The sequence below is a fragment of the Apus apus genome, chromosome 4 (genome assembly GCF_020740795.1).
Source record: "Apus apus isolate bApuApu2 chromosome 4, bApuApu2.pri.cur, whole genome shotgun sequence".
NCBI lineage: Eukaryota > Metazoa > Chordata > Aves > Apodiformes > Apodidae > Apus > Apus apus.
This window is the reverse complement of record NC_067285.1, coordinates 8,392,903-8,411,788: the sequence shown is the minus strand read 5'-3', so window position 1 is coordinate 8,411,788 and position 18,886 is coordinate 8,392,903. Positions and strand designations below refer to the sequence as shown.

Sequence of the window (18,886 nt, the reverse complement as noted above, 5' to 3'; positions counted from 1 at the left end):
CCATGAATCATTTCAACTACGTCTCAGGACAAGGACAGATTAATTGAAACTCTGACAAAAAACAGCATTTAATTGCATCTAATACAAAAGAGAAATCTGCTGAAAGTTTCTGTATTTGCGTAGTAGTAGCGTGCCTGAATTATTTTGCCTGACTCATATTGACTATAAAGAACAACTTTTGCTTATGATTAAACAGATTATCTGATGACATTTTATGGATTAACAGATTATAGCCCTAAAGCCAAAGATGTAAGTAACAATGAAATCTTATTACACACTAGGAAACAAACAATGCAGTCAGAGCTGATCTGACAATTACTCAGAAATTTCCTAGTAGGGTCACGCCTAAGCACCTAAATTCTCCCCAGAAATAAGCACAGATTCTGGCTGCTAGACTTCCCTCCCTGGAAGTACACAGACAAATGATTGAGAGAATCAAATTATAACAGCTGGACAGCTCAATTTTTTTTTTCCTAGTATTTTGGGGCAAAATCCAGTTTTATGTCTATTTATATCACATTCAGACTTTGTAGTAATTACAGCTTATCCTTATTCTCTTTGCTTCAGCTTCCACTACCATATGAACAAGTAAAGTTGTGGTCCTGGTAACCTGCATATTTCAGTGATATTGGCTAAGCTCTAACTGATTATATGTGAGAGTGTTTTATCTGGTTTCAGTAACTTATTACATGCTAACGCTTTCAGATACTGCTGGGCAGAACATTAATATATTTATTTATAGAGACAGACAAGGTAACTGAGGTACAAACATGAGAAACAGCCTACTGAGTATGCTTATTTGTCCATCCAACCCAATATCATGTCTTCCACAGTAGCAGTGAGTGATGGCATAAAAAGATACTTGCAGATATGACAGGTAAGCAATTAAAGAATAGATTGATGGCTAGAAGTTTGTAACCCCTCAGAAGACAAATGAATGTCTCTATGGAAGGAGCGGATGTGCAGATGTGGAGCAGAATGCACAGGTGAGAACAATCCTGAGAATGGGATTTAAAGAAATTCCACATGAGCTGATTACATGGTGCTACCAGCAAATCAACAAGAAGGGAGGTGTTGCATGCAGCTGAGAGCTCAGACAACCAGAACATTCATGATGGAAAATGACACTGAACAGAAACACATGTGATACTACATGTAAGACACTGAGAAAACTTGGGAGAAGTGTAGTTTGGACTTCAGTCTCACTGATGTTTGTGATCCCATGCACAGAATGCCTGCTTTCTATAATAAAGCCCAGAATCAGAAAGGTATGAAGATGATTTTAAGCATGTCTCTAGTTCTCCCCAAAAGCAGAGATCATGCTGAGCCACTAACACTTTATTCTTTATTTCATCCAAGTAGTCAATGAAAACATAGTCAATATGGTTATTATAAACACAATAAATTCCTGTGCAGAATATAAACAGATATTATGCATAGCTCTACTATGCATGTGTCCATTCTGGGGTACAAAAAAGTACCTTCCAAATCCTCAATCTCTCTGAAGCAAAAGTCCAGACTGCAGGAAGTTCTTCTGTAATGCAAACACATCCATTAGACTGGCCTGGTGCCATCAATCTAAATAGCAGAGAGATTTTCAGATAGAAAGGCTAGCACATTATCTCACTGTCTCACTCCAATTAAATTGATTTAATCTAGACAATTTCATTAATTTATAAGAAGGAGGAAAGTTAGCTCCCCAAAGCTCTATCAATTAAAATATCCACACTTTCAGGCTATGTCTTAATTCACATCCAAGCAAAACACTCATTGCATGTGCCACCCCCAAAAAAATCAACCCCCATAACAGCAGAGCTCTGCTTTAAAAAGTATTAAAGTAAGCATTAATACTTGTGCTTATTTCAGTGGAAACAACATCAAACATGAGCAGGTGAAGATGTATTGCTGCATATAACATGACATTGGTACCCTGCTCACTACCGAGACATCTCCAATGAGAACAAGAAGTATCCAAACAGAATGTCACCTCAGCTGAGGTCACTTTTTTTGCACTGACACTGCTGAAATAACTCTTTCGTTAGTTTCCAGTGATTTGTATCCACTACTGGTCTGCCAGTATTTATCTAATATTCCCAGCGGTGAGAAATACCTCCACATACTTGAGAAAACTGAGGCTACTTTAAAAGAGCATTAAAAAATCCATACCTGCAGGTTGCACCACAGTAGCCATACTGGCTTCTGCAGTATGGCTACAAATTCAAGCTCAGTATATTGGTAAGTAAATGCAGGGTTATTTGCAGAGACTCAATCCGCTTAATAGACTTGAAGGATAATCATATAACTGTGATATTTTCTTTGTTTCCTTTACTTCAAGGCATTTCATATTGAGAAGTCCTAATAAGAAGTCACTTTTATAACCAAAACCTGAATTCTAACCCCAATGAAATGTTCTGTTTAAAAAAAAAAAAAGTTATATACACCAGGCACTCCTACAATAATGAGGCCCTCAAGCGTTAGAAAAGCTTTACCTCACCATGTATGATTTCATAAATTGTGAAGTACACTTAGGAATACTCTCACTGTTATAAAACTGTCTCCTTTTACATCTTCATGACACCTTACTATTTCTTTATTCATTCTGCTGCTCAGAGATGGGAAGGCCCAGGCACACGCAAATGACATTTATACAAAAATAAATGTATTGTAAAGAGCATTTTAAATTACCATGTTCTCTTAGACACCTTAGTCAAGCACGGCTGCCTTAAATCCACATTTTCTTCAAAATGATGCAGGCTCCAAAACGGTATCTATGGTGAGAGAATGGCAATGTCCCCATTAACATGGCAAACACCCTCACATGGATAGCAGAAAAGCCGTGCCACTACCCAGCCCACCTGCTGACAAAATGTTTGCATGCCAACTACAGCTCGGCATTTGTTTTTCTTTTTTTTAACAAAAGCAAAACAAACCTGCAATACAAAACATATGAGCAGGCTGGATGCAGCCCCTGAGCTGTACTTACAATATAAAAATAGTAACATAAATAAATATAACTATTTCCATATAAAAATACACACAAATATTATTCATAATCTGGATGTATTGCAAAACTATAGTAGACACCACTTAAATTCATCTGAAGAAGAAATGCTTCCTAGAGAACACTTCAAAAGTCTAATAGAACTTTTAATGTTAAATCATAAAAGATAAGACACCTTTCAAATGCAGTACTCATCCAGTCAATAATTACCTAAATGCAGACATAGTACATGTGTTTCATCATGTCTACTCACATAGAAAAATAACATTTCCTAAGAACGTCTGTAAAATATAACTTGAAAAACCCACAATACGTACACTAAAAAAAAACCAAACCAAACAACAACAACAACAAAAAACCACAACATAATTACCTTTTTAATTTATGTTATTTCATATGTCTGGATTTGAGAAGGAAATAGCTAGCAGCTAGCTCTGCTCCTTAACCACTTCAGCAAAGGTCTCCACACACACATAGTAGTTACTTCTGTGCAGTACTTGGACAGTAGCTCTCCATGCCTGCAAAGCTTGGAGGTAGTAACAGCAATCAGCACAGCAGAATCATTATAAGGCTTCATCACAGGATCAACAGCCACAGTCAGACTTCCCAGATGACATCATTTAAAACACAGCAGTTTAAACAGTAGTTTTGTCCTGTATTTTGATTTGTGTCTCTCTCTCCTGGCTCCTAGCCTCTGAGGAAGTTGGTGTGCACCCATTTCCAAAAACTGATGAGAAATTTCTTCTCCATTTGGTACTACAGGTTCTCTTCCCTTTTCCATCTGGTCTGTCACCTCCCCACCATTTCACTCTGCTCCCCCAGTGCCAAATCAATCCTGTTCCCCAGCTTCCATTTGCAAGTGCCCAACCGCCATTCCATTAATGGCAGCTGTTCCCAAAGCACCACACCGCCTACCAGCTACACGTACACTTCTGGTCGCCCCATCTTACCTCTGCTTTCCCTGCAGCAGGGATGATGTTTTCCTCTGAAGTGTTTTGCTTGGAAGTGAAGCAAAGCCCCCTTTGTCTCCTTTCAAAGCTCTAGGATAAAACAACCCATCAGTGAAACAGGTAAGATGGGCAGGGCCACAAGCCCCCTCGCGCTACAGCACGCTGCACCCCCAAACAGGGCCAGGCCTCCAGCCCCACGGTCCCCTCAGCCAGCAGCAACCAGATGGCACAAACTTCCTGAGCTTATCACCCTTCGGCTGCTCTGTGGAGCGCCGGGTATTCCATTGTTTCCCCGAGACAATCCCTGCAGACACGGACAGATCCCAGCCGTCCCAGGAAGCCGGGCGGTCTCCCAGCCGTCGTGTAGACCCTTGGACCTCCGCCCAAGGCCGAGGGCAGGGCCCTGGGCACGGAGACGGGGGCGCCGGGCGCCCCTGCCCTCTCGCCCACCGGCCCGGGAGCTCCCCGCGGAGGCGGGGGGCCGGCCCGGGGCACCCCGAGCTCCCTGCCCGCCCCCAGGCCAGGGTGTCCCACATCGCCCTCACCCCGGGGGCCGGCGCAGGGCTCCTCTCCCCGGCACGGGCGCCCCAGCTCGACAGACAGCCCGGGCGGCGGGAGAGCGCTCCCGGCGGCCCCAGCCCCCGGGCACCGCGGCCAGGCCGCCCCGGGCGGAGCCGGACGGGCCGGGCCGGGCCGGGCCCGTGGCGCGGCTGCCTGAGCGCGGGGGTGGCGGCCCCTGCAGGCCGCGCCGGGGCGGGCACCCGGAGCCTCGGCAGCCGCGCTGCAGCCCGGCGGTGTCAGTGCCACGGTGTCCGCCGGGGAGCCAGAGGCAGCGCCGGCGCCCGCCCGATCCCCGCGGCCAGGCCCCCGCATGCAGCCCTCACCCTGGAGCGGCGGCGGCGGATCGAGGAGCTCTCGCGGTCCTCCCGGCAGCGGCTGCTGCAGTCGCGGGACAGGATGTTCTCCAAGTTCACCTCCATCCTGCAGCACGCCGTGGAGGCGGTAAGGCCGCCGGCGGGCCCGGCTGGGCCCAGCTGCCGAGCGGGCCCCGCGGGCGGGAGCGGCACGGGGCGCGGGGCTCGGCCCGCTCCCTCAGCGCCCAGACCCTTCCCCGCCGCCTCCCCCGCTCCCCCGGGGCCTGCTGCCGGGGCCCCCGCCGAGCCGGCACATCCGCCCGCAGCCGCGGGTTCCGCCGCGCCGGGCTCGCCCCTGCCGCGGGGCGGGGAGGCGGAGGCTGAGCTGCCCGGGCAGGCCACGGCCGGCCGCGGGCCCCGCGCCGGGCCCGGCAGCGCAGGCCGCGGCTGCGGGGAGAGGAGGGAGCGGCGGCTGCCCGGGGCTCCGCGGGGGGACCGGGGGACGCCGGCACAGCCCGCTCGGCCAGCGGGAGCAGCCTCCGGGCTGTCGCCGCCCGTAACGTGTCTTCTCGGTAGGCCCCGGTGCCCTGCGCCGGGCGTCAGGGCGGCCCTTACCCCGTCCGTCCTAGCTGTGCTGGGTGCTTTCTGCAACACAAATAGGAAAGGGGATGAATTCAGCAGGCTTCTCAGGTTTGCCTTCGTGTCGCGGCCAGCAGACACCAGCAGTCGCTGTCTCTGGTGCTTTTGTGTGATGCTGTCTCTTCCAAATTCATGCCTGCTCTCTTTTTTTTATTTGGGTGAGGTGAAAAGGGAAGCCTTGGGTACCCGGGGTTGTGTGTGTTCAGTTAGATTTCATCATGGAGCCTCACACATCTCAGCCCCATTGCCGAGCGCCCTGGGGAGAGGAAAACAGCAGGGCCTGTTTCTGAAGCTGCTGTTCCTGTAGGCCACATCCAGCTGCCTGCTTATCAGGACTCATTTACTGCCTACGCGATTTATTTTGCTTGCTTTTCAGTGAGGTGAGGTCCTGGTGATAATGTCTCTGGCTTTCAGCTCCTTTCTCAGTCAGCTAAGCCACCTATGAGACTGAGTTTGAAGAAGTGCATCTTTGGTTAGGTGCTGAAAACTGGCAGTGAAATAGTGCTGGAAATGAAGATGGAAAGTGTTGAAGGAAAATGGTTCAAATGGTTGAAAAAAGAGCCTGTAGGCCAGATCCTGCCTCATGTGAGGGGCATCCTTTGTGTGTTGATGTATTCCTCGATGCTGCAAATATTTAAGCATGTGCTTGACTTTATATGTGCCTGTAGTTCTGCATTCTTTAGCAGGAGTATTCAGGTTTTAAAGTTAAGCATGTATTAATTAATTGCAGGTTCCTCGTTTGCTTTTAGTGGTAGAGTGCTAATTGGAAAGAAATGTTTTAAAGAACTTACTTGAAAACTCTCTGTGACCACATATTAATGCCTTCAGCAGAAAGTGTTTTCATTGGGAGAAGAACAGAAATTAGTAGCTGCCTGGCTAAAGAACTATTATTAGGGTGAGGTGTGCCACATTTTGAGTAAGAGTGGATGACTGAGAGAGGCGGGAGTAAAGTTAATCTTTCAGGCCTATTGATTCAAGGTGTCTAATAAAAACGAAAACATTTATATCATTTACATTACAAAAAATAAACAAAAATAACTGCATTTATTTGAGATCCATAGAATACTAGGAAAAATGAATGACTTTAATGGAAAAGGGCAAAAGTAGAGATAGCATGGACTAGATGATTTTTTTTTAATTAAAAAAAAAAACAGAAACAGATCAGTAGCATCAGTTTGCAAGTAACTGCTATCAAACAACATGCTCTATGTTCTTGCTCAACTCTAGTGTCCCTTTTAGAATTGCCTTATCCTCCTAGCACCACTGTGATGGACCTTCTGATAATAAACACTGCTCTGAATTGCATTTACAGGGTTGTGACAAATACCGAGCACCACATGCTAGGAATGAAACATGGAATCACAAAAGCAAGAGGGTGTTAAGAATGTTTCTTACTTTAGCTAAGAAGTTTGACCTAGTGATTCAAACACTGAAGTGAGAAGTAGAAACCTCTAACCGGTTTCAGTGCTGTGACTTTTAGATCATTGTTTCATTCTCTCTTGAACTGTAAAGTATGTGGGCTACTTAGCTTTGCTACTCTGAAAAGAAAAACTCGTGTAAATCCTAAATATTAGATAAGGCCATGTTGATGCTGCCTCCTGTTTTCAGAACCTAGAGAATTTGGTGCATCATTTTTACTTGCTCTTATTGTTGAGAGGCAGGTATAGCTTGTGGACCCCAAATATTGTCAACAGAACTGGTTAAGAAGGCAAATTCTCAAAGGTTTTGGGTGTCAGCCTCCTGGAGGAATTCAGTTGCAGCAGAACAGTTTTCAGCTGGGCTGAATACTTAAATACAGCTGGGCTTAGCTTTCATTGGTGGTACTACTTAAAATCAGAATTGTTTGGATAGCCTTTCTCCCCTGTCGTTTCTCCTGCACGTCGCTTGGATAATGCTCCTGTCCTGCCTTAGGGCCCATGGGTCTGCATACTTTGGAGACATACATTTAAATAGTAAGAGTTTGTCTGTTATTAGATAACCTTTGTTATCTCACCCTGAGTATGCCATCTCTCTTAACTATGATGAGGAGTTCCAAAGGTTGACAGCCTAATACACGTGGGAGTATTTGCCTTTCACTTGTTGTGAGTGTATGGTGCTTTAATTGACTGCCTTTGTGACAGAACTGTGACGAGGCAAACATAAGGGATTTTGCTTTTTATTAAGGGACAATTGCTTTTTATTAAGGCTTTTTCTTACCTTGAATAACTCAAAACTTTCAGTCGTTTCTGCCTAAATTGTCCAAGTGTGTGAAATGAAGATCCTGATTCTCATTGCAACCGAATCTTAATTTTCACCACCTCTATCATATGTCAGTCCTGCTAGTATGTTAGATATTTTTGCCCTTTCTGGATTTCTCTGCAGCATCCAGATGATCAAGCACCACTGCGGTATCGTCACAACATCCTTAAATTGGGTTGGGTGGGTTGGTGAGACTGGTTGAGGGGACTGCAGTCTTTGTTCTTTTACCTTACTTCAGGGCAGAAGAGAAATGTTGTTGCTTTATGGTGTTAATATTAATGAATCTCTGATAGTTTATATATGGCTTGTCCCCTCAAAGTTTTCTCTTTGCTGTGCTTTTCTGATATACTTTTATCCCAAACGTATTCCAGGAGTACTGCATTCTCAGCAACATACAGAACGTGGTGTACAGTAACAAAGCAGCAAGTTAGACTGACTGTTCCTCTTATCTTGTGCTCTTTACTCATGTTTCCCTTGACAAAATAGTGTGTCTGTATAGTGGTCACTTGGTGCTCAAAGAAAGGGCTTTTGTTTGTGTTTGGTTTGGGCTTTCAGGAGATGTTTCATCTTAAAAGTGAACTCAAAATGACTGTTTTGAGCTGTGTACCTTAAGCTGGAAAAATATTATTTTGGTTTTGAATTTTACAGTTTGTTTTTTCTTAGTGTCACTTTTTTGGTATCTGGGAGTGAATTTAGATTTTGGTGTCTGCTGCATATTTTTGGGATCTCTCTACCAACCTATTATTCCACTGTATCTCTTACACTGGTACCTTAACATGCTCTTAATTAACTTGTTATCTGTTTATGGTTTGAGCAAAACTGAACTTTGAGAGAAACTGAGTCACTTGCTGTAGGTTCTGATCTAAAATCATTAACTGCCTAACTGCTCAGAAGATTTATTTTTCTTGAACCCACTTTATTTGATGTAATGACTTCACATTACCAATTGTTTTAATATTGTGCTGCTGTTAACATACAATGATGATAAAATTTAATGCATAGCTTGCAAGCATGTGCAATCTTAATTCTATACTGAAAAGCAGTTGCCATTATAAACTGTTCATTCACCAACGGAAGAAATAAAAGAAACCTTCCAGCATTTGTCCTTTTTCAGGTTTTCCTTTGGGGCAAACCTTCATGGTAGTGTAGTGAGATGGAAGAGGAGTGACTGCCGTAGTTTGCCTTGTTTCAGTCAGGGTTTGTGCGTGCACTTCCCCTTTGTCTCTCTTTGGCACAGTTTCCACTTTCTGTTTCTGACCAGATGGTACCTGTTGTTCTTTCATATAGTGTTTTCTTTATTTTGTGAATTTGTCCAAAAGATGTCGCAGGATATCCCCAGATTTGGTTGTTTCCATGCTTTTCAGTATTGAATTGCAGTTCTGAAAAGTGTACTTGAAAAACACAGCAATGATTTTTAAATTCATAAAGGAATTGCTGCTTAATACTGAATATTTATAGGTTACTTTGCTCTTGACATTTTGGTTTTTTTCTGCCTAAACAAAAATTTTATATACCTTTGAAAACTATGTGGCATTGTATTTTGGACAGATTTTACAACAAGCAGACTATAATTCTGGTCAAAGATCTATAGTTCTCCTGAGAGCAGTACTTTTCCTGGAAGGAGTGGGGTTCAATCATAAGTGACGTATTGTCACCAGAATAAGGCAGCATGTGTTAAGTTTAGCTCCTAAATGAGAACACTCACTCGTTCACTCACTCCCTGGAAGCTTGACTGCTGGAGCTGGGGACCAGATGGAAGAACTAATCCATGTCTGCTCACTGGGCTGGTTTTCAGTAGTGTTCAGTGAGTTTTGGCTACTTGATACACCAACACCTACACTGCAGTCTTTAAGATGCTGGGGTTTTTTTCCCCAAAGAAGGAGAATTTCACTTTGAGATTAGGCATTTATAGCTCAAAAATAGTAAGAACTTATGTAATTACATAAAAAATAAATCGATATAACTGTGAGAAATAACTGTACTTTTAAGGTAAATCCTTCAAATTAGAAAATTACTGGAATTAATAGCCTTCACAATGAATTTTGTTTTGCTTCAGAATCTTTATAAAAGTATGTGTACTTTTACAAAAGCGTGATTATTCAGATTGGCAAGTGTAACATATATTTCCTCTCAGCTGTTAGCTAATAATTCATCCTAAAATAGAAACTACAACTTCATCCTAGCACTGTCTGTCCTGGTAGGGTTAAAGCATGTCAACCAAGTGTTTGTGAGTTTACATTTTTCTAATGCTTTCCAGTGTCAGGCTTTGTGTATAAGGTGATATCTTAGTCTCAGACTTTACCTTGATTTTGTGTCTGAATAACTAAGCAAAGAGGATTTTTTAATATTTTTTTTTCATTTTTTGTCAGGAAAACATTTCTCTCAGAAAAATGCATAGCATTGCTGGAGTTACACTTCTGTTAAGTGTTCCCTGGAATATCTGTGCAGATTTATACTAGGTTCATCTGCATCTCTGTCTTGCCGTCCTTGATCAGAGAAGACTCTGTGAAATCACTATTTTAATGTAAAAGGGCAGAACCTGTCCCTGAATTACCTTTTCACTTTTGAGAGAAGTCCCTGGAGGCATCTGTTGGGAGGGAGAATGTCTGTATCCACAGTTTTGTCCTGTGGTGGATAAATTACTGACAGTGCTGAGAAGTGAAATCCTTTTCCTGGCACTGCTTAGAGGCACTATGTTCATCTGGAGGCAGAAGAGACTAGAAGAAGCAGGGAGGAAGTCACTTCAGTCAAGGTTAAATCTTTAACATTATCTATCATGTGTTACTTTGGAAAAAGAGTGGTCTGAAAGGCCTGGTATTCTTCAGAAATGGCCTCTCTGCCTTTCCTCAGCCAGAGTGCTCATTGCTACCATCATCTCAAATTATAATCCTTTATTTAGGATTGCCTGTAAAAGAATTACTTGAGGGCTTTATTGTAAAAAAAAAAAAGCCTCGAGCAAGTAGGACCAGGCTTCAGTAACCATAGACCTGTATGTGATCTGTTGAGTGGTGGGAGGCTTTCCCCAAAGGATTTCTGATTTTACCAACTCTGGACATTTTATACTGTGATCACAAATCCAGTGTTTGTCTCAACTCTCACTTTGGAGAGCACAGTGGTAAAATGATCGTGGTTCCTCTTTTTTTCACATGCTGCCTGTGGAGTAGCAGTTGTTTGTGCCTGTGGTGTCATGGGCCAGAGGTTGGTGAGGAAGGAGCAGTACTGATGTTGACAAGGTGGGAGCCTGTGTTTTGTCTTGCAGTATGTTATTCCTGGATGTCAGTCATGCCTAACTGGGCATTCCAAATTCCTCCAGAAGAGAAGAAACTTCTTTTATTTCAGAAATGAAATTAAAAATGTTACTTGTTAAAAAAATGAAAGAACACCCTGTCAAGCTCTGGGGATAGGCCTGATATGCAAAAAAAAAACCCAAACGAACAAAGAAAAAACAAAGATCTTCTTAAAGTTGTAGTTAACTGGAAATAAAAACATGCCAAAAACTGTATGATACAGCTAATCAGTATTTTTAAGGGAGCAGAGGGAGAGAGGAGAACAGGGTGTACCGAAAAGCAAGATGGCATCAAGAGCAGATGTAAAAGAATGTGTTTTTTTCTACAGGACAAAGCTCTCAGATCTAAACAATTCAAACCTACATTTCTAGTGTTGCTTTAGTAGGATGAACAATTGCTTTTGTTGCTTCAAATAGATTGTCTGGTCAGAGAGACATCACAGAGATTATTACTGATGTTCACAAGCAAGGCAGTATGACATGGGGCTCATTCCATGAATAATGTATGAGGTCCTTGTTAAAGGTAAAAGAGCAGAGTAAGAATTGTAGCACTAGTGCACAGCAGTTTGCTTCCAAGTATAAGATAAATTCAGTTTAATCTCCAACAAAATAAGTTTATTTAATTCCTAACAGTTTTTTGTTTTGTTTTGTTTTCCTCACAGCTGGCACCTTCCCTTCCATTACAAGAAGATTTTGTTTACCACTGGAAGGCAATCACTCATTATTACATAGAGACATCAGGTAAACGAAGAAAACATTCTGGGTTTGTCTCTTTGTTGTAAAAACTAGAATTCCCAATTTCAGTGTTTTTAAAAATAAAGATTAAGAAATACTAATTTGCCATGTCTTTAATCAAAATATCAACAATAATAATTAGTAATTAAAAACATTGTGTACCTCCGTTCATGCCTTTAAAGAGTGGGCATGAAAAGTGATCACGGAAGATCTCTCCTGATACCATGTAGAGAATTGTACATTTTCACGTCTGACCCAATTTCTGTCTTCAAATATTCTGTTTAATCTAAACAGACAACTAGAGTAATGTAGTCCCCACCATTAGCAGTTTTATTGTTTTGCATCAGGGGTTTTCCTTTTCTTTCCAAGATTTTAATGAAAGTATTCTTGTGGTCATAGATTTTACCAGGCATATCTGAACTCTGTGTGCTCAGTATTAGATATTTTTTCTTTAGTGTCTTGTCTGCATTAATGATATTTTGATATCATAGCTCTGAAAAGTGCATTTGTGAGCAGATTTAGAACATCTTTTGTTAGAACTTACCCAGACTTTATTCTGCTCTTCTAAAAAAAATGGTATTCTGAGGAATCACGGCTGTAGATGCTTTTTCTTAAACTTTCCCTGTTTTCCTACAGCAGTTATGCAACATTTAAATTTTTTATTTAGTTATTAAACTACTAAGTTTTAAAAGTGAATGTTACTATGCTTTCCTCATGCTTGTTAGTTCTGCACTTCTGGTAGAGCAGGTATTGAATCTGTGTTTGTGTCTGGGACTGGTGATCTTGTTTACATCAATATCAATATTTACTCCTACAAGCTGAAACTTGACCCTTGGTTCTCAATATTCATCTTTTGGAACGCTATGTGAAATTTCCTAAGGTAGAAATGACAGGGTGATAGGAGAAAACTGATACCTGTGACTATGTGGTGCAGAATAAAAGCTGACCTCTCTCCCAGACTCTCAGAAGTCTCGTGGAAAACAAATTCCCACTCAGTGGATATATTTGTGTCCCCTGTAGTGGGAGCACCGTTATGTCTAGGAAATTCAAGCAAAACACTCTAGGCTAACTGGAGTTTGTGGTAGACACCAAAGTCACTCTGATATGGCAGTTCTCCTTTGTGATCTTGTTGCCATCTGCATGCAAGTGACAGTTATTTTTAGATTATTGCATAAGAAGTAGTAACCATTTGCCTAGTGGGGTATTTGTTCAAGTAGAATTTAGCTGGAAAAAGAAAAATTTCCATGTGTGGATTTTCTCTACAACATATTAATACCAGCTCTCACTGCCAGTGGCATGAATCCAGAACAGTTTCCTGACTTTAGTATGATGAAATCAGAGCCTTACCGTTCCCTTCATGAAGTTTGACAGGATGATATCTTAATGGAGAAAGTATAAAAGTCATCTAAACACTTTTGAAGAGTAAACAGCATAGAGTTTGGGTCTTTTTTGTTGTTACCATTAGAAAAAGCGTTTGTTTAGTTATCTAGTTTGTAAAGGAACTGATCAGCTGCAAATTAAGCTGATCTTGGAGGCTGTTTGTAGATTTCAGAATAGTATGTGAAGAATCAAAGAGGAAGTTATCAAGATGGGGTGGATGCTAACTGAAAGACTGAGAGATGAACCTTTCTCTCCCTAAGCTTAGTTTCTGGCTGTAAAAGTTTTCCTTTTTGACTGTGTAATTAATGTATGTTGTGAAATTTAGCAACCTTTCCCCCATTGCAAGATTAGATTCCTGCCTAATGTATGTTCAAGTTTACATTTCAAGATATGGTTCTGAAAACTCAATTTGAGACATGTTAAAAAACTTCTGTTCTATATATAAGCTTATTTACATGAGTGGTCATGTTTTTAAATCTTAAATTTGGAACCGAACTTAACAAAAATGTGGACAATATTTTAATAACTCTTAATTGCACATCTTCTGTTTAGATGACAAAGCTCCAGTGACTGATACCAACATTCCTTCTCACCTGGAACAGATGTTGGATATTCTAGTTCAAGAAGAAAATGAGCGGGAATCAGGGGAGACAGGACCATGTATGGAATATCTGCTACATCACAAGATTTTGGAGACACTCTACACACTAGGAAAAGCTGATGTATGTACTTCTCAGCAGAGCAGACTGTCTTTTGTGTGAGCTCCTAATTGTAACAAGGACAGAAGTTCTACAGTAGATGGTAGTGTGGGACACTGAACTCTTGCAAGTAGCTGTTTGCTTATGTTACCAACATTTTACAAGTGAGACAACCAGTGAGATGCTGACCATGCAGAACCCTGAGACTTGTTACTTACCACTCTGATAATATTGACTGTGAAACTAGAATCAGGAGAAACATTTTTGTTCAGTCTAGAATTTTTATGGCTTCTACAAGACTGTGTTATCCTTCTCTCTCTTTTAAGTGTTGGGAGATTCTTGGGTGAAAAGTGCTGTATTATATACAAATTTTGTTTGTTTTTTCTAAATGTGATGAGTTATTTCTCAGAAAGAATTCCATGTCAGAAAGCATTAATTTAAGAATATCCCCAGACAGCTTACACATCCACGTCTTTGGTAGGAATGCAGCCCTTGGCAATGTTGTCTGGTTCTTCTCATGTCTGGTTTGTGGCACAAGTGCAATTAGCTTCATGGTCTTGGTACATTCCTGTAGATGTATTTCGTGGCAGATTTATGAACTGAAATGTATGGGGTGAATTAACTTGGCAGTCCTTGTGCTAGATCATGGTACAGATGCAGTTAGGAAAGCATGGTGTGTGCTGTTCCAAGGATGGATGGAGCTCTCCATGGTTTCGTTCTCAGTCAGCCTTTTACACCCTGTTGTGACTTTTTAATCTGCTCACTTTTACATGTATAGCCAGTGCAGGGTACTAGTTGTCTGAAACTGGGATGTTACTTGCTGTGGGAGGTCCAGAGCTCTACAATTCCTCTACCATACCAGCTGGCCTATGGTCAGGCTAAGATACCTGGTGTATTGAAAATACTTGCTCAGAAACACAGCTCGTTCAGTAATCCGTAAACTTTGCCAAGAAACCAAGATGAAATGGAGACATATGTGAAGTGGGTAATTAGTAGCATGTTTCTGAGAACTGAGAGAAATAATTTTGTGCAAATATGCCTGTAGAAGCAGTTCTTGTACAGCCTGTCTTTATCCTGTGCCACTTGTGAGTTGATTCTTAAGTAAACACACAATTCAGTGCCTGCAAGATGTTGCAAAGATCTGTTGCAAAAAAAAATTAATATTCTTTCAGAGCAATCAATTAGACTTACTACATTAGTGTAGGTGCACCCTGATTGTACATATTTTGCCATCCTTTTCAACAGATTGCTTGACCAACTCAGTGGGAATTAGGGATTAATAATGTAGGGTTAATTATCTGAGAAGGAGAGCTGGGTTAGGCAGTTGTCATTCCTGGCTGTTGCCACCCTTGCTTCATTCACCTGTGTAGTGAACCAGATGAGGGAAATTATGTGAGTTAAAATTAACCCAATGGCTTTATCTTGTCCTGGAACATCTGTGCATTTATAAGCACTATCTGTGTCTAAGGTTAATTGTGCATGAATTTGTTGACATTAAGATATTTATAGTTTATTATATTCCTACGTCCTGACTTACTGAATTGCTGCATTTTTTTGTAGCCAATTAATTCAGAATTAATTTCCCCTTATTGCTGTATTGATAGGGAATATATACTGGAAAGAGTGGTAGAAGGCTTCACTAGAGCAATTAGCTGGAAGTATGAATAATTTGAAAAAGAAAACAGTAATGAGATGCAACATTCTTTATTGATCTCTGTTAATATTGACAAAAGTAGTGTGTTAACACATAATGACTTTAAAAATGCTTTTGGATAAATTATTGCTGTTTAATTAGCCATTTTGGGTGACAGATTTGCATAAATGTTTTTTCTTGCATTTGTTTGATATTTTTGTTTATTGTTCATCTCTTTTTATTTCAGTGTCCTCCAGGAATGAAGCAGCAAGTTTTGGCTTTTTATACAAAACTTCTTGGAAGAATACGGCAGCCTCTGCTTCCCCACATAAATGTACATAGGCCAGTGCAGGTACTGCTCAGATTTTATATTTTATATTTTTTACTAGTTTCTCTTATTCAGCTGTAGTTAATGGTATCTCTAATTCTTCCACTGTCAAGTGAGTTAAAGAAACTGCTCAAGTGCAATATCAGTTTTGATGATTTGATGATTAGAGTCTGAACTGCCACTGCAATGCAAGGCATGCATCATAAAAAAGTCTTGTTCACAGGGGTCTACATCTAGAGCAAATGTTCAAGTCAATAATCATACATCATTGTAGTGTGTATGTAGAAAAAAGAATTCAGTCCGTCATGCCTAGTTTAATCACCAACTTAATCCCTATCTTAATTTTTCCCTTTTCTCTGTGTGACAGAAATTAATTAGGCTATGTGGTGAAGTTCTGGCAACACCAACAGAAAATGAAGAAATTCAGTTTCTCTGTATAGTGTGTGCAAAGCTGAAACAGGATCCATACTTGGTCAACTTCTTCCTTGAAGTGAGTAAATCAAATCAGAATTTTCCAGCTGTATTTACTGTGTCACAGACAAAAATCTAATAGAGAACTGGAGGTATCACATTGTGCTTCATAGCTTAGTTTTCATTCACTCTTGATTTTTTTTATGTGATACTTTAAGTTTTTGTTGTTTAGTTTTTTTGCTTCCAGAGACTTGGAATATGTGGTTAATTCTACTAGATTTTCATTCAGGGCTCACAAATATATATCTGCCTGACGTCCTTATTCTTTGTAGTAAAAATGCTTTTAGAATAGGGATATGAGTTGTCATGCAGAGCACTGTGTGAGGGAGACCTTGGATTTCTTACGTAGTTTTGTCTTCAGCCCAATAAAGACTAAGGGACAGATTGCACGGGGCATTGAAACCTTCCAAGTTGCTAAGTGTTTTGCAGGATTGGGCCCTTATTTGGTACTGGCACATATGGTCTAGCTGCAGTGCCAGCTCACAATCTACAATATGACATTATTTTGTATTTGTAAGAAAGCCAAGTATCTTTACTCCCTCTTCAAACTTAACATGTGGCATTGATGAAATCAGAGTGGGAGGAGAAAGAATTTCTAGACTGACTTTCTGTTCCTACTTACAAGGATCATAAAAAAAGTTTAACTTTTTAAAAGTCCATTTAGAAATGCGTCCTGCTTCCACTTTTATATTTCCTGTGGTGACACAGTATCCATTAAACCCGAGATATGTAGGTGAAAAGATGTAGTAGATACAGTGTCCTCCAGCAGTATTTCACAAGCTTTCCACATACAAGATCTGTAACAGCAGACACTGCTGAACTGCAGATGTGTTATGTTCCATTAAGTATATGAATATCACTTAAAAGTTAGTAGTAAAGAACCCATCTCGAGTTTATTTTTACCTTAATTTAAAACCACCCTGATCACCTGTGTATCTACTGTAGTTGTACAAGCAGTAGAAATGGTGTAAGGATTAAAAAGTTAGTGTTTAAACATTGGAAGTGCCTAAAAGGAAATGAATAGATACGTGACATGCAGAATATGGTGGAAGACCAAGCCAAGGTTTGTTTTCATGTCATTTGTGTAAGTTGTATAGTTTTATGCTAAACTTGGTACCTCATGTTTTTCCTCATTTGTTTATTCCTTAGTTGCTCCATCTCATCCTATCTTAGGCAAGATACTCCTTGCACAAGATTTTCCCATGCAAAGGGACAATTTGTGTCTCTGTGTTTCAGTTTCTGTTCTTGAGGCCTTAAACAAGTTCTAATACGTTACTTAAGAAGTTTTACCTTCATTTTATAAAATGAACCATAGTTTCTCTGTTCACTTCTACTTTCATTACTGCAAATTACCAGCTTTGTATTTCTCACAATGAATTAAGCAGAGATTCTCATTAGCTGTGATATCGCTTGATTTTTTTATACAGAATTCTTTTAAAATCTATCAGAACTTAGACTCGGCTTCATCCACAGATTTTGAAACTCTTACAGTGACGTATGAAAATATGAAAATGTATTGTCTGCTCTCTGTTGTTGCTGAATTCACTTTGAGGAGTACTTTGTCTAGAAAGCATTGAATATGTATTTTATATAACCTTTCTATTAGGTCATGCAGGATCCTGTTTTGCACCTTTACAGGAGGCAGGTGAGCAGCTAAGCTGCAGAATTGCATGATTAGACAACAGGAAGCTTAAATACACCCAAAACCTCTGCCAATGTTTTGTTCAGTGTGCAGGCTGCTTTGTGTCACCTGCCAGTGTAAGGGTAATGAGCTATGGACAAGTTTCCAGGGACATTTTTACATTTATGTATGTTAGGTCTTCCATGTCTAAATAAACTAAACAAACTATGGCCTTTCCAAAGATACGAGTCCAGGTGTGAGGTAGTAGTCAGGTGTAAGATAAAATAAGTATTTTACAAAATATTATCAGGGCTCAGTGTTGGGACCATTTCTGTTTAACATCTTTATTGATGATCTTGATAAGGACATCGAGTGTATTATCAGGAAGTTTGCAAAATGACACCAAGCTAGGTGGGAGTGTTGATCTGCATATGGATAGGGAGGCTCTGCAGAGAGATTTGAATAGATTGGTTCCTTGGGCTAATGTTAATGGTCTGGGCTTCACCAAGGCCAAGTGCCAAGTACTGCACTTGGGACACAGCAACCCCAGGCAACGCTCCAGGCTTGGGGAAGTGTGGCTGGAAAGTGTCTGGCAGAAAAGGACCTGGGGGTTCTGATGGACAGGTGGCTGAATATGAGCCAGCAGTGTGCCCAGGTGGCCAAAAAGGCCAATGGCATCCTGGCTTGCATTAGAAATAGTGTGACCAGCAGAAGTAGAGAGGTGATTGTCCCCCTGTACTCAGCACTGGTGAGGCCACACCTGGAGTGTTGTGTCCAGTTTTGGGCACCTCAATTCAAGAGAGATATCGAGGTGCTGGAGCGAGGACAGAGCAGGGCAACGAAGCTGGTGAAGGGCCTAGAGAATAAATCTTATGAAGAATGCTTGAAGGAGCTGGGAATGTTTAGTTTGAGAAAGAGGAGGCTGAGGGGAGACCTCATCAGTCTCTACAACTACCTGAGAGGTCATTGCAGAGAGGTTGGTGCTGGTCTCTTTTAACAAGTAATCAGTGATAGAACAAGAAGAATGGTTTCAAGCTGCAACAGGGTAGGTG

At 41.1% G+C, this 18,886-nt stretch overlaps 2 protein-coding genes across 5 annotated transcripts in view; one reads left to right on the top strand and one right to left on the bottom strand.

Moving 5' to 3' along the window:
* The window catches only part of ABLIM1 (actin binding LIM protein 1), a 209,437-nt gene extending 204,512 nt beyond the window's left edge, over window positions 1-4,925 (bottom strand). Inside the window, exons 1-4 of one of the 2 annotated variants that reach the window (XM_051618225.1) lie at window positions 4,836-4,925; window positions 3,952-4,041; window positions 3,375-3,527; window positions 2,686-2,768 (exon numbers count right to left, since the gene is read on the bottom strand). The gene's annotated coding sequence lies outside the window, so the exon portion shown is untranslated. Of the gene's footprint in view, window positions 1-2,685; window positions 2,769-3,374; window positions 3,528-3,951; window positions 4,042-4,496; window positions 4,617-4,835 lie in introns of those variants that run through there. The other variant, XM_051618224.1, reaches the window with a different exon arrangement.
* FHIP2A (FHF complex subunit HOOK interacting protein 2A) overlaps window positions 4,861-18,886 on the top strand; it is a 33,765-nt gene continuing 19,739 nt past the window's right edge. The window contains exons 1-6 of one of the 3 annotated variants that reach the window (XM_051618213.1): window positions 4,861-4,953; window positions 11,631-11,709; window positions 13,636-13,805; window positions 15,662-15,766; window positions 16,110-16,232; window positions 17,820-17,858. In XM_051618213.1, the coding sequence (XP_051474173.1) occupies window positions 4,909-4,953; window positions 11,631-11,709; window positions 13,636-13,805; window positions 15,662-15,766; window positions 16,110-16,232; window positions 17,820-17,858 (561 nt within the window). In that variant the 5' untranslated portion in view covers window positions 4,861-4,908. Of the gene's footprint in view, window positions 4,954-5,314; window positions 5,378-11,630; window positions 11,710-13,635; window positions 13,806-15,661; window positions 15,767-16,109; window positions 16,233-17,819; window positions 17,859-18,886 lie in introns of those variants that run through there. The other 2 variants (XM_051618215.1, XM_051618214.1) reach the window with 2 other exon arrangements.